Source organism: Fulmarus glacialis, unplaced genomic scaffold (assembly GCF_000690835.1).
Source record: "Fulmarus glacialis isolate BGI_N327 unplaced genomic scaffold, ASM69083v1 scaffold27942, whole genome shotgun sequence".
NCBI classification, from domain to species: Eukaryota; Metazoa; Chordata; class Aves; order Procellariiformes; family Procellariidae; genus Fulmarus; species Fulmarus glacialis.
Window position 1 is genome coordinate 21,149 of NW_009198939.1, and position 12,960 is coordinate 34,108.

The window sequence follows — 12,960 nt, forward strand, 5'->3', positions numbered from 1 at the left end:
CTTCTCCTGTGAGTGTGTTTATGCAGGGAATACACAAAGCGTGGTCCGTACCACCGCCTCTGCGCGTGGAGCCAGCAGGGAAGGTGAAGCCGTGCAGCTCCCCTGGCCGTTGTGCTAGGCTGCGGTCACGATGGCAACTCTGGGGACCATCATTTTCTCCAGTGGTAACTGTGAATGCAATGTTAATTTTCCCAGAAAGCCACGTTTATGCCTGTGTGCAGCCTCCTTGCAGACTGCACGGTGAGCACAAGGCTCCATTAATTGGAAGAGGATCTTGTACTAATCCAGCCATATTTCCTCTGCCCAGCCAGGCACGTGCATCTATTTTCACTTGCTGTTTTTTGCAGTGCCTCTCACATTCCCCCCTTATGGCTGATATTTTGGCAAATAAGATTTTTATAACCAGTTAAACCAGAAATGGACTGGGGACAAGGAGTCAGGAAACTGGTAGTTGCTTGTGGGAATGTGGGACATTCAAATTGCTTCAAAACTGAATCAAGTAAATAGGTTTTAAAGAGCATTGAGGTTTCATTGAGTAATTCCTGCCAAGTAAGAACAACCCTTTAAATAACTTGGTTCATTTTTCCCCCATCAAATAACCTTGAAGAAACACTGAACCACACTTTTTCATTTCTCGATGATTGGAAACCCCGCCCTGGGATATTTTAACGAATTTGGAGAGCAGGTTCCAACTTGTTTGTTTTTTTTTTCTGCAGTTTGCTGGTTGGGGCTCCAGCACCCCACTGGTGCTGTCAGCTGGGTATTTTGTTTTTCTTTCAGGGATCATGTCTATCACCTGTTTGTTACTTGAGTTCTAGATGTCGTGCTGCTGAGTTTGTCACGGTCTGTGTTGCATTTCAGTCTGGATTCATTTACCTGCAGGCTTCTGTCCTGCTTCCCTTACTAAATCTTGTCATAAGTAGTTTGTACTTAATAGTTGCAAGTTTTATCTAAGTACTTTCCTTTATTTTGTCACACTTTTTTGTTATTTAAAAATGAGAGCCCTAAAGATTGTAAAACTTTTTTTTTGTGATCAGATAGTGAAAATATCCCTGGTTTACACCTTATGCAATATTCCCAAACACAAGGTGACTCTGATTTTACTTCTTTCCATAATTTGCGCATGGGAGAGAGAAACTTTACCTTATTTTAATCTGGGGAACGAGTGACAGGGAAAGATAATACAGAAGTACATGACTGTTTTCAAACAGTTGCTGACATAAACCTTATACACAGACACCCCCCATATGGAGACATGTACATGCTGCAAGCTAGCTAAGCATCGACGGAAAATAAAACACCTGAAAATACTTTGTAGTTCATACTCCATATTGTGATTCTGCCATTGATTTCATTTACCCTGAGTGAGCAAGAGAGCTCGTGTAAATACATTAACAGATACCAACCTCTCTCTTACATTTCTATAGGACTCTTTCTGTGTGGTAAGCTCTGCTTCATCTCCCTAAACAGGAACCACAGGGCAGAAGTTTGCGCCCGTTGTACTGCAAATACAGGTATTTGATCAAAAGCACAGGTTGCAGAGAAGAAGGGTCTGTTACCACAAAGTATTTTCAGCATGGTGCTGGCAAAGTTGCTGGCTTCTGGCAAGAGTCAGGGCTGCTACGATGGAGCCAGTTCAGGATTGCATTTGGTTAACGCCAGTGGTGTACACAGAGGCTTTCCTGGACTACTTGTGGAGACTGTTCCCTTCCAGCTTGAATTAGGCAGGGATTTATTTTCTGTCGACTTAGAGGATATTGGTCCAAGCCCCTAACTTCAAAATTGGAGGGGAGAATGAAGGTGCTTCCATCTTTGCCCAGGGAGAATATTTGGTCTGTGTTTCATGACAATTTGGCTGAGTTTAGCTAGGCAAAGTGAGGGTACCTGCAAGGAGTACCCAGGCTGGGGATAGGTGTGGAAGTGACAGGGTGACAGGGTTTTGTGTAGGCTCTGAAAAGGAGTTTGCCCTGTGGGGTCAGACAAGCTGGTGCTTTTCTGGATTCTCCCTGCCCGTTGCCAACATCTGCCAAAATCCCTTGTAGTGCACCGTTGGGTCATCAGAAGAAGCTATAGTGTTGATAAATATTACAAGAGTGTACTGCTCTTTATATGAAGAATTTTTTCATAGGGGTCTTTAGTCTCCTGCTCATCTTGCTTTAAACTTCTTATACCTCTTTAGTTGTAATGAGTGGGGCAAAAATCCGACGCAAAGCTTTTCTGCATGCTTTTGATTTGAAGCAGCGTTTGGGCCTTTTTGAAGGGTGTAGTGCTGGATGTGGACACTGGAGGGCGAAATAGTTGCGTTTAGTGGCTTCCTAGGGCTGGGAGAGAAGCAGCAGCAATAATGCTTGTGGGTGGCTTTCCCGATGAGCTTGCAGCTTTATTCTTGCTTCCTTCCCAGCAGTGCAGTTAAAGGGTGAACTTCCAAGCCTGTTTTGATCCTGAAGGGTAAAACTATGTGGAAAGGGTTTAGCATCCTGCACTGAAGTTTAGTAAACTGAATGGGAACAGTGCATCCATTTGAGAAATGGAGAAGGAAGGGAGGGACATGGGGGTCGTTAAGATTATTTGCAAGCTGTACAGCTGATCTTGCTGAGAAATACTGGTGAGCACCATAGTGTGTCCTCCATCGGGCTGAGAGCTGTGGCTGGCAAACCCGCTTCTACACCACTGGTGTGAATACATGTGATAGTGCTACTCAGCTCTTAGCGACAGCGTGCTCTCTGGGGGAGCGTTTGGTGCGCTTTCCCCATCAGCCCAGCCTGGGCGTGGCTTTAGTTTGCCATAGATATTTCAAGTTAGAAAATGAGAGGAAATAAAAAGCTGGCATTGCTAGCTCTGGCTGTCCCTAAAGGAGTTAACTGTGGTGCCAAGGGATGTGTAGCAAGACACATTGCACCTCTTTTCATTGCATTAAGCCTTGCAGGACCTTGGTCATGCTGCAGCTCTCACAAGATTTTAGCTTTGGAGGGAGGCTGATGTAGCTGGTGCTGCTGGAGAGGCCAAACTGACATCAGGGATGTCTAGGTAAGGCGATGCGGGGATGCTCACGTGAAGTTTCTCCAGCCGCAGGGCTCGAGTTCAGCATTGCACAATAGTTTTTGTTCACAGTGGGCTCCACGACCGGAGAAATTCCTCCTGCTTGTGCTCAGCAAGAGGGAAATAACTGTGAGAGCAGACCAGCAAGGGGGGAGGTACTGTATCAGGTGTGTGTGCTTGGATCGGAAGGAAGAGAAAAGTAGGATTTGGCCATATGAAGCTTACGAGGGCTACGACTGCTGCCTGGCAGGGGACGGGCTGGTGTGGAAACCACCTCTTCACGAGCGATCACTGCTTTTCCAGTTGGAGCGAACAGAGAGGGACGTGAGCGTATTTAAGGAGCAAAGGGGTGGCGCGTGGCTAGAAAGCTGCTTTTGCATAGCGTGAGAAGCTGGCTGTCCCGGTGAGGCGACTCTGAACGTTCATGACATTCGTTTGCTGGTGGGTGATTTAGTGATATGGGTCCGACGCTGATTTGATCCACAGCCTGAGCAGGCACGGCTGGGCTAGGTCTGTGTAGCACTTGGCATGCTCTGGTAGGACTTTGCGTCTCCAAGTCTGGTTGGAGCCCAAATTAGTTTGCAGATCAGATGCACGGCCAGACCATGGCCTGCAGTGCTCAGCGAAACATCAAAACCTAGTTTCTGCATACCGTGTCATGTCCTGTGCTGATCAGCATGTATTATTTAGATATTCTTCGGGGCGATGGGCTCAGAAGTCTGCTGACACTGATCTGAAGGGGCAGCCGTTGCCTGGGGTTTATGGTACCCTGGGCGGCTCATGAAGCTGGAAACCCTGTAGCATCAGCTAATGCTTGGCACCAGGTTGTGAAATGCCGGTATCTTGTATTCCAAGGTGTGTCTCCTGTTTCCGATGTGTGCAGTGAGTTCCCCCGAGCATGGCTGCGGTGGGATCCTGGCATCTCTTTCTTCCCCCGCCCTCTCTGACCGGCTCTGTACGATAGGAGGAGGGCAAAGCTGGGTGGAAAGCATCCGTACAGCCCATCCAGACCCTCCTGGGGACAGGCGTTTGGCACGAAAAGCATCACGCGAAAGCTCCTGTGGTTCCTGCCCTCTGTAACCAGCCCCGGAGTTGCATTTTGTACTACTGTAATCTTTGTGTGCTCCTGTTCTCCAGACCTGATGTGTTTCTACCATCTGCTTCTTTCTCTGTGCATTGTTCTTTTGATTAATGTTTTAGCTACACATGTAGAGTTGCCTTTCTTTGACTGAATGTCCGAATGTGATATATTGTATATTTTAAAGTATTTACCCTATTTATATACTATATGTTACTGTTAAATAAATATAAGTTCCATTATCTGTAGCGGAGTTCTATTCAGCATTGTCGGCAAGTGGGGGAGATGCTGAAAACCTCCTTTCTGTGCTCTGTAATGCAGATCGGTCTGTTTTAAACTCAGATTCCCCCATTCCTTGCCCCGTAGCAATCCTTCCTCAGGAATCTTCCTGAAAGCAGACCTGGTTGTGGCAAAGACACGCATGAAGGCTGCAGATGGGCTGAGCACGCGGGCAGGATTGGACCATCTGTGTCCTGCACGAGGGACAAAAACGGCTGCGTTTCCAGGGTGGTTTGTAGTGGACGCTGCGATCAGATCGTACAGGCCCGTCTTGATCAAAGATGAGGGAAGCGTTGGCACTGCTGCACCCTGCAAATAGGCTCGTTTCGGCCTCAAGATTTCATTGGGAATGTGAAAAACTGTTGGAATTCCACTTAGCATAAATTATTGCTTCATTTCAACCGTTTCTCCTGACTTGCATGGGGTTAGGAGAGCAGAATCCTTCTGTTTACCCGGCAAAACATACTATTTTTAGCTCTCGTGTTATTTTGACTGTTTTTGACTTATCAGCTAAGCCAAACCAACCCATCAGCAGCCCTTTTTTTGCTTCCTGTCACACTGTGTGGGCATTTTCAGACGAACTAATCCTCCAACAACAACAAAACACGATGCCCTCTCTTTCTCTATCGCAAACCTTGCAAAATTACTCTAAAGCCTCAAATCTCCCGTTGCAACACATCGCCCTCCGAGGAGTCGGCCAGTTAAGCAGAAAATTGCTGAGCAGCACTGTGCAATATTCACCAGTCCTGTGAAGCAATTAGGTGCCATTACCAAGAGGTCTTGAAAGACCCCTCGGTGTTCAATCTTTTGGAAAACGGACTATGAAATCTCTCGGCAAGCTGCCGGGCCGGCTGGCAGCAGGGCAGTGTGCGTGCCTGCGCCTTGCAGTGAGTCAGACGCATCATCTGACAGCCTCTGCGGCCGGCGTATCTGCATCACTGCTCGCATTTCGGCTGTTCAGCTGAAGATCCCTCCTTTTTTCTCCCCATCCTGTGCCAATTTAATTAAATCAAACACCGAAAACTGCAAATTCCCAGTGGAAATCCTGGTGCTAGACAGTAAGCCTCAAGCCAAGGCTGTCTCTGTGCGAGCAGGTCTCGTGCAACCCCCTGTCCAGACACATTTTCCATGAGATCCTGACAGAAGAGAGATGTAAAAACAACAAAAAAAACTTTATGGGCTGAGATTTGCCCATTTTAAGTTCCCCTATCAAACACCGAAAACTGCAAATTCCCAGTGGAAATCCTGGTGCTAGACAGTAAGCCTCAAGCCAAGGCTGTCTCTGTGCGAGCAGGTCTCGTGCAACCCCCTGTCCAGACACATTTTCCATGAGATCCTGACAGAAGAGAGATGTAAAAACAACAAAAAAAACTTTATGGGCTGAGATTTGCCCATTTTAAGTTCCCCTGGTGCTTACCAAGGGCTGTTTTGGGGTGCCAGAGAGGGCTGAGCTGCTGCGGTGTAGCCACACAGCGTTGGGCTGAATTGCACGATTTGGGGCTAAAACACTTGCTGTTTCCTTTCTAGAGGAGGGGAAAGTGCTGCGCGACATCCTGTTCGCGCGGGCCGGTGGGGAAAGGCGGCTGTTCGCAAGCTGCTGCCAGGCTTTCGTAAAAAAACAAACAGGTCGAAGAGAAAAAGAGAGTCAAAATGCATGACTCCCTAAAGCTCCTACAGCTTTCAGCAGATATTATTAAGAAGAGGAAAAATATGATGCGAAATTCAGGGCTTATGCAGGGTCCTTTGCTTGGGGTACAGCAGAAACGGAGTTAATTCGGGCGGTTTAGGTCCAAAGCAGGATATCGGGGTTAATCTAGTTCAGGCTTGGGTACGTGCTGGGCTGCTCCGTTGCAATAGCATCGCTTTCCATGCCGTCACGTTCCCTGGGCTTTCGGCAGTGGAATATATGAGCCGGGGATCTCTGAGCTGGCTCCAGTCACTGCTCAAAGCAACAAATTCATTTTTCAGCTGCGATTAACCCAAATTAGCCCACCAGGGTCCACCCTGGCTGTGCTGCGACCGGGCAGTCACCACAGGCTCCAGCTCCTTCCCTGAGAGGCACATCCTCAATTTACACTACGGCACTAAAAAAAAAAAAAGCCTTTGCAAGTGGCTCGGTGCATCCTAGGCATGACGGCTGGGCTGCAAATCAGAACGGGAACCGGTGGCCACGTCCTCTTTCAGCCGCCTGCGCTCCCCACATCGCTGTTTCTGCTTCTGTTCAGGGCAACTTCCCTCTCCGCGGGGCCTGGGCTTTCCCAGTATGGGGGGGGAAACGGGGCTGGAGCCCCCCGTTAGCCCCTTGGGGCACGCTGCCATGTCTTGCAGCCGCCCTCGCTGCTTTTTGCTGCATTTGGGTGTTTGTGAATGCAACAACCCTGCCTTGCATTTATCCTGTGTCTTGCGAGCTGCATCTCAGTCTAATTGCATTGCAGTCTGCTTAGCGGATGCACGGAAAAACAGCATCAAATGACATGAAACGGGATACACTCGCAGGGAAAGGGGCTTTGCTTGATCCGGTGGTCCTGGTGGGGTCTGTGCCCCCGGCCCTCACTGCTCCGATACCCACAGCCTTTCCTCCAAGAGCACCCTCATTTCATCCCCATTTTGCTCGTACTGCTGTTACAAAGTGGGTGTAAAAACCTTAAATCAGCTGTGGGGACTATTCAGCAGTTGCAATAAGAAAATGCAAAAGGCACCCATGTCGTCCGGGCTGTGCACACGGGGATGCACATTCAGAGACGCCATCCTGCAGCATTTGGCCGTGGCCACCTGAGCCTGCTCTGCTTTGCTGCCGAGCAAAACATTTCCCGAAACTCCTTGCTGGGCCGTGTCCTTCAGCGAGCACTTTTCTAGTGCACGAACGGCACCGAGAAGGACAGCCACTTCCTCAAATGCTACAAGCAGCGCGCGGAGAGCAACCCCGGGCAGCCACGTTTCGGTGGCATCAACCATCTCCGCATCAGCCAAAGCGGGCAGCAAAAAGGGGAGCAAAAAAAGGCGGCATCACCTCGGCATCGTCGGGGAAGCAAGACGAGAGCTTTGCAGGAAAGGAGGGCAGGAAAGTACTTTTATGGGGTTGTTCACAGCCGCTCTCAGAGGAGGGAGGAGGAAGTACGTTGGCAAATCAACCCTTGCTGAGCCGTCGCTTTTCGTGGGTGGGATTGCACCCTGCGTGCAGGATCCCCAAGGGACTATCAGATCTTCGTTTCAGCCCGTCTCCTAAGCAAGCCCCCCCTTGAAAAAAAAAAAAAAAGTCCCTCCTGATCCAAAATGTCCCTCAAGCTGCCACGGAACTGGGATTTCAACCTGAAAATGGATGCTGCAAAAATAGGTACCGTGACTGCTTCTTTATGCCCTTCTGTTTCTGCTTCAGCCTTTCAGGTGCAAGCCGGGTCTGCCGGGGTGCCTGTGGGCAAGCCCCGCTGCCATTTCGGCTACGGCCCAGACCCGAACCTGCTTCTGACCTCGGTGGGGGGACCTGGCCCCCAGCTACCGCTTTCAAAACAGCAGATGGTTTGCAAATGATTTGCAAGAAGTGATTTGCAAAGTTGTCACCGAGGGATGCTTGGGAGCACGGCCAGGGCTGTGGCTCTGGGGCCGGAGCAGCGGCCGTCTCTGTAGGGTGGGGAATGGGGGGACCTGGCAGCGTGGGGCTGCTGCCCACCCAAAATCCAGGTTTGGGGGGGATTTAAACCACATGGGCTCATTCTGCTGGCGCAAGCCTTGCAGGAGGTGAAGTGCAGGCCAAGAGGCGGACGGAGCGGTGCAGGCTGGAGGAAGCAATCTCGCTCTCGCTCAGGTTTCTTCGCCCACCCCGACGTCATTATTTTCCTCTCCCCAGTGGTAAAGAGCCCTCTGACGCCCGTGCTAGGCTCTGTGCCGTGGGATGGCTTCACTGTGTGATTTCCTGACTCACCTCCTGCCTCTGCCCAGGCTTTGCACGGCTCTCCTCCATGGGATCCATCTCCAACATGACAAACCACTTGAGGACAGCTTTGGGAAGGAGTGAGGGATCCCTTCGGCGGGCTCTGGGGCCAAAATATCATGGCAGAGCCAATGCCTGCTTTTGGGTCAAGCAACCAGGGAGGGGATTCGGGGGCGAGGATGCTGCGGTCGAGGAAGGGGTGCACAAGCCCAGCAAAGGGGCTCTGTGGTCCTGGCACTGGTGCCAAAACATGGTCAAGGCACACCTTGGCAACTTGATTTCTCCCTGCGGCAGAGTTGACCAAGCCAGCCTGCGGTGCTGAGCTCTTCCTCCCCGCACCTTGCGTCAGCTTGCAAGGTCGTCCTGGCTGGATTTTCTCGCAAAGGCAATTTGGACTTCTATCTGAAGCTGCTTTCGTTGGAATGGCCAAACCATTCGCTTCACACAAGGCCCCAAACGAAGCACTGCTGGTCCCCGGCGGCCACCGCTGTGGCTGGGCTCGGCGATGCACAGCGATGCACAGGATGAGACCCCGGGTGGACCAGAAGCTTGCAGGCGGTCAGAGGTGCCATCACCTGCACTCATCAGTTTGCAGTGCAGCGGTGGAAAAATCCTCACGTAGTTATCATTAGAAGCATCCTGGATTTCTGCATTGCCCATTCTTAGGATAATTAATATTTTTTTGCACAGAGGCTGCAGCGGGTAAATTCCATCAGTAGCTCAGAAAAAAAGGCCAGGGGACACTGAGCCTGCTGGCTGCTGGGAAGCAGAGGGGAGAGACGGGACACAGGCTTGAACCTGTGTTGTTACCAGGAATTGCTTTTTTTTCAAGAAAATCTGCTTGTGATGAAATTCTGGGTGCTTTTTGCAGCTTGCAATTGCTGCGAGCCCATGAGATGAGGGTTGTGTGTGTGTGTGTGTGCAGAGACCTGAGCGTTGGGGCACAGCTCGGTGCATCGATTCTTCTCATGCTTCAGGGTTTCTGGCTGCAGGGACCAGCCGATGCCGCTTCAGGGGTGCAGCAGGGATGTGACTCGCTTGTGGAAAATAATTGCAAATTAGTCATCACCACCCTTGCTGGCTCCTCCCGGCTTTGGGACACTTCCCCCTCCTCATCCCCAGCCATGGCCGTGGCACAAGCAGCTTTTGTAAGCCCCAGGACAGCGCGCCGGCTCCTGTGTTCTTCCTCATGCTGAGAAAATGCAAAGCTATTTATTTCAATGAAGGAGAAAACTGCATTTGCAATTTTCATCGCGACACCTGTTGTGGCACTTCTGCTTTTACTGTTTTTTATTGCAAGTACCCGACATCCCTCCTGCGGGGCAGGAGCGAAGGGGATGGCAGGGAGGGCTGTTGCCCAAGACAGGGATTTGGGGCAGGAGCCAGCATCGATGCGGACACCACGGTGGCACCCAGTGCAATCTCTCCTGCAAGTCACGCTTTGGCAGGGCTCCTCTTTTCGGGGACCAGGCAGCAGGACACGGGCACCCTGCTACGGCTGGTCCCCAGGGCTGGAGGAAGAATGAGGATGTTTTGGAGGAAATATTCAACTTCAGAGGCGGTTACAGCAGGAAATGCTTCGGGGGGCACCGCGTTTGCTCTTAATGGCTCTTTCCTGCCCTGCGAGAGCGGCAAGGAGGCGCGGGGCCAAGTGCGGCAGGGATGTGATGGTGAAGGAGGAGATATCTGCAAGTGCTGGACCACCCTGGTGAGAGCCAAGGAAAAAGCTTCGCCCCAGCCCCGCGTAAAATTTCCAGCTGGTCGTTGCACGCGAGCTTGGCATCGCACTGGCCACAAAAGGTAGAAACCTAGAAAAGTGGTAGGGGAGGGAGCCGCCGCCTTGGTAAGTTCTGGCTTTGTGAATGCAGAAAACCTTCCACTGGGCAAAAATAGCCTCGCCGGCTGCAAAGCCAAGCTCCCCACAGCAGCTCCCTCCCCGCAAGCCCTGCGGTGGGGACAGCGGTTGGGGAGTGCTTACATCGTGGGTAAGAAGGATCCTGCAAAGTGTTGTTTTGGCCTTAAATGAGCCCAAAGTACAGGGAGAGCTGTCTCGTGCAGAGGGAAAATACACCTGCGTGTTCACACTGGTGCACGTGTATGTGCATGAACACGGCTAAGGCATCGCAGGCCTCCGGTTGCACCTTGAGTCTGGCGTTTCAGAAGGGCTGATGCTGAAGAAAGGGGACCCAAGTGTACCCCTCTGAATGCACCTGGGAAAGGCTGCAAAGAGGGAGAGAATAAACCTTCTCTCCAGCAAGGATCAGGCAAGTTAAGCCCAAGGCTGAGAGCAGGAGGAGCCCCGGCAGGTCGCTTTGTTTCCACGGTGCAGAGCCCTGATGCAGCCGTGATGGGCTTAGAGGAAGATTAGTATCTCCAATTAAAAGGTAGTAAAACATTGCATTTTTCATAAAAGACACGATTTCGCCTTCCAAGACTTGTGCCACTGGAATATCAGTGCTGCTGAGCTGAGCTCTTCGGGGAAGGCTGAACAGGGAGCTGATGGATGGAGACACATCCCTGATTTCCACCCATTTGGGTGGGAGTACGGACCCTGCGACCTGCATTGCAACGGCTTCACTTCAGATTAAGCCCTTGTGGTCATCGGTGCTTGGTACGGAGACCTCACTCTGCAAATGTTCGTGGTAATTAAACAGAGCGAATATCAGCATCTCTGTTTCATCGAGAGGGAGATGAAGTCCTGTGATCGGACGGGAGAACACACAGCAAAGTTCGGGAAGGCATCAGAGTGCTGGCTCGTGGGAGCGCTGCTTTCTGCAGAATGGGGCTAGTCTGGAGCCAGCCCACTCAGGATTTGCTCTTTGGCAATGGGCTGTGGTTCCTGCAGAGCAAAGCGTTCGCGGGAGGCAGGCAGCACCCTGCACCCCGTAGCCTCCATGCTCCCGGCAGCTGCTCCACCCCTGCGGATCATTTCCCAAAAATCCTCGCCCCCAAGGAGTTGGCGGCAGCCGCAAGACATGAAGGAACACGATTTAGGAAAAGGAGCAATGCTGCTTGTGAGCAGTTTGCTGAGTATCACATTAACATTTATGAGATTTGAGTAAGGCAGATGTTTTGGCAAAGACCAAAGAAGCTGCCCAGAGCCTGAGGTGCAGTTTGGAAGCACCATTTTGGTTCCCCATCAGGGTAATCCCCGGTACCAGCATTTTTCAGGGGAGCTGGCTGGCAAATCCCTTTCACAGGTCCTTGCTTACAACCACATCCGCTGCAGGGAGCGTCCCCCATCAGCAGCATTGAGATACGAGCAGCATCCTCACCGTGTTTCAAAGGCTGATCCTTGGAAAGAGATCTGCAATCCTGTGACAGGTTTGTAGGGGAGAAGTGAGCTCCGAGCGGCTCCGAAGGACGAAGGCAAAACGCAGCAGGGTTTTCTTGCTCCAGGGGATTTCAGAAGGGGAAGCTGGGCGCACTCTTGAACTGCAGCACCCCTGACCTCTGAAGCAACTGCTAACTGCTCAGCACTGACTGCAAAATGTTTTGTAGGCTCGTGCTCCCTGGGGGTGTCTGCAGTGGGAGCACCCGCTCAGGCATGAGATGCCCCCAGCCCCAAACATCACTAGGCAGTGGCAGGTGATTTTTATTTTCTCCTTTTTTAAGCTTGTCCTTTGCACTCAGGTCCGCGCTAGGATTCATCGACACTCATATCTAATGCAACTTTGGCGGCTCTCTGCTCTGCTGACCAGCTCGGGGGAAAAGCAGGCGTCTGGGGGCAGAGATACGGGGCCGCTGCAGCTTCCCCCGTCCCACAGGATTGCACAACACCACCCTCGCGGCCCTGGCCCTGGCCCAGCTTGAATGCCCTCTGCCAGCAAACGCTGCCGGGCTCAGGGGCCCGAATCCTGCACCGCCCTCACCCGCAGGACCCAGCCAGATGCCATCAGCTCCGTTTTAGCAGGGGAGACGTAAGACCTCAGGAAATCACCATGTGCAGAGACCAGTGAAGCTGAATTCCCCTGGAGTCATATAATTATTTTTGCCCTGCTAACTCTACCCAGCTGGGGTGGCACTGGGGTCCTGCAGAGGCAAAAAAATCAAAGTGTCCCTTCTGGAAACGATCCCTCCCAAGGCATTTATTATCACAGAAACATTTAGAGATGTCACAGGGCCATGCTGCCGGTCCCTGGCACAGGTCAGTGGCACCAGTGGGACTCGTCTACGCGATGCAAACGGGAGACAGGAGACACTGCTCTGCCCAGCCGGTAAATCCACACTGGCACTTTTTCCCCCCTTGGAGATTTTCCAGCCTCATTGTGTGAGAGCTGCCCTATTGGAAACATCAGGCAATGCTCTCCAGGGCAAAACTGCAATTTCCAGTTTTTTTCAAGCCAGGCTGGGTCATCCTGCTATCGCGGCTGCAGGCTGTTTGGGGTGGGTATAAAAAAACCACACACACTCCCATTAAAAAAAAAAAAGCTAATGATTTTCTTCTCACTTGCAAGACAATTACTCCCACGCAGGAAAAAGGAAGCACATACTGACAGATACTGCAGCCACTTCCTTTAAAAACTCTAGCCAGTTTGCTCAGCACAAGAGAGCCGCTCTCGCTGTTGTAGCTTACTTAGGTTCTGGGGACGCGGGTCTGCTGGCAGCTCATCCCCGCTAGCCCGTCCCTCTCTTT

At 51.3% G+C, this 12,960-nt stretch overlaps 1 protein-coding gene across 1 annotated transcript in view; it reads left to right on the plus strand.

Annotated features, from left to right (window-relative positions):
- Positions 1-7,669: 7,669 nt before the first annotated feature.
- Positions 7,670-12,960, plus strand: part of ARHGAP25 (Rho GTPase activating protein 25) — an 18,389-nt gene continuing 13,098 nt past the window's right edge. Inside the window, exons 1-3 of the mRNA XM_009573083.1 lie at positions 7,670-7,759; positions 8,046-8,074; positions 10,352-10,357. Coding sequence (XP_009571378.1) covers positions 7,670-7,759; positions 8,046-8,074; positions 10,352-10,357 — 125 coding nt within the window. The remainder of the gene's footprint in view (positions 7,760-8,045; positions 8,075-10,351; positions 10,358-12,960) is intronic.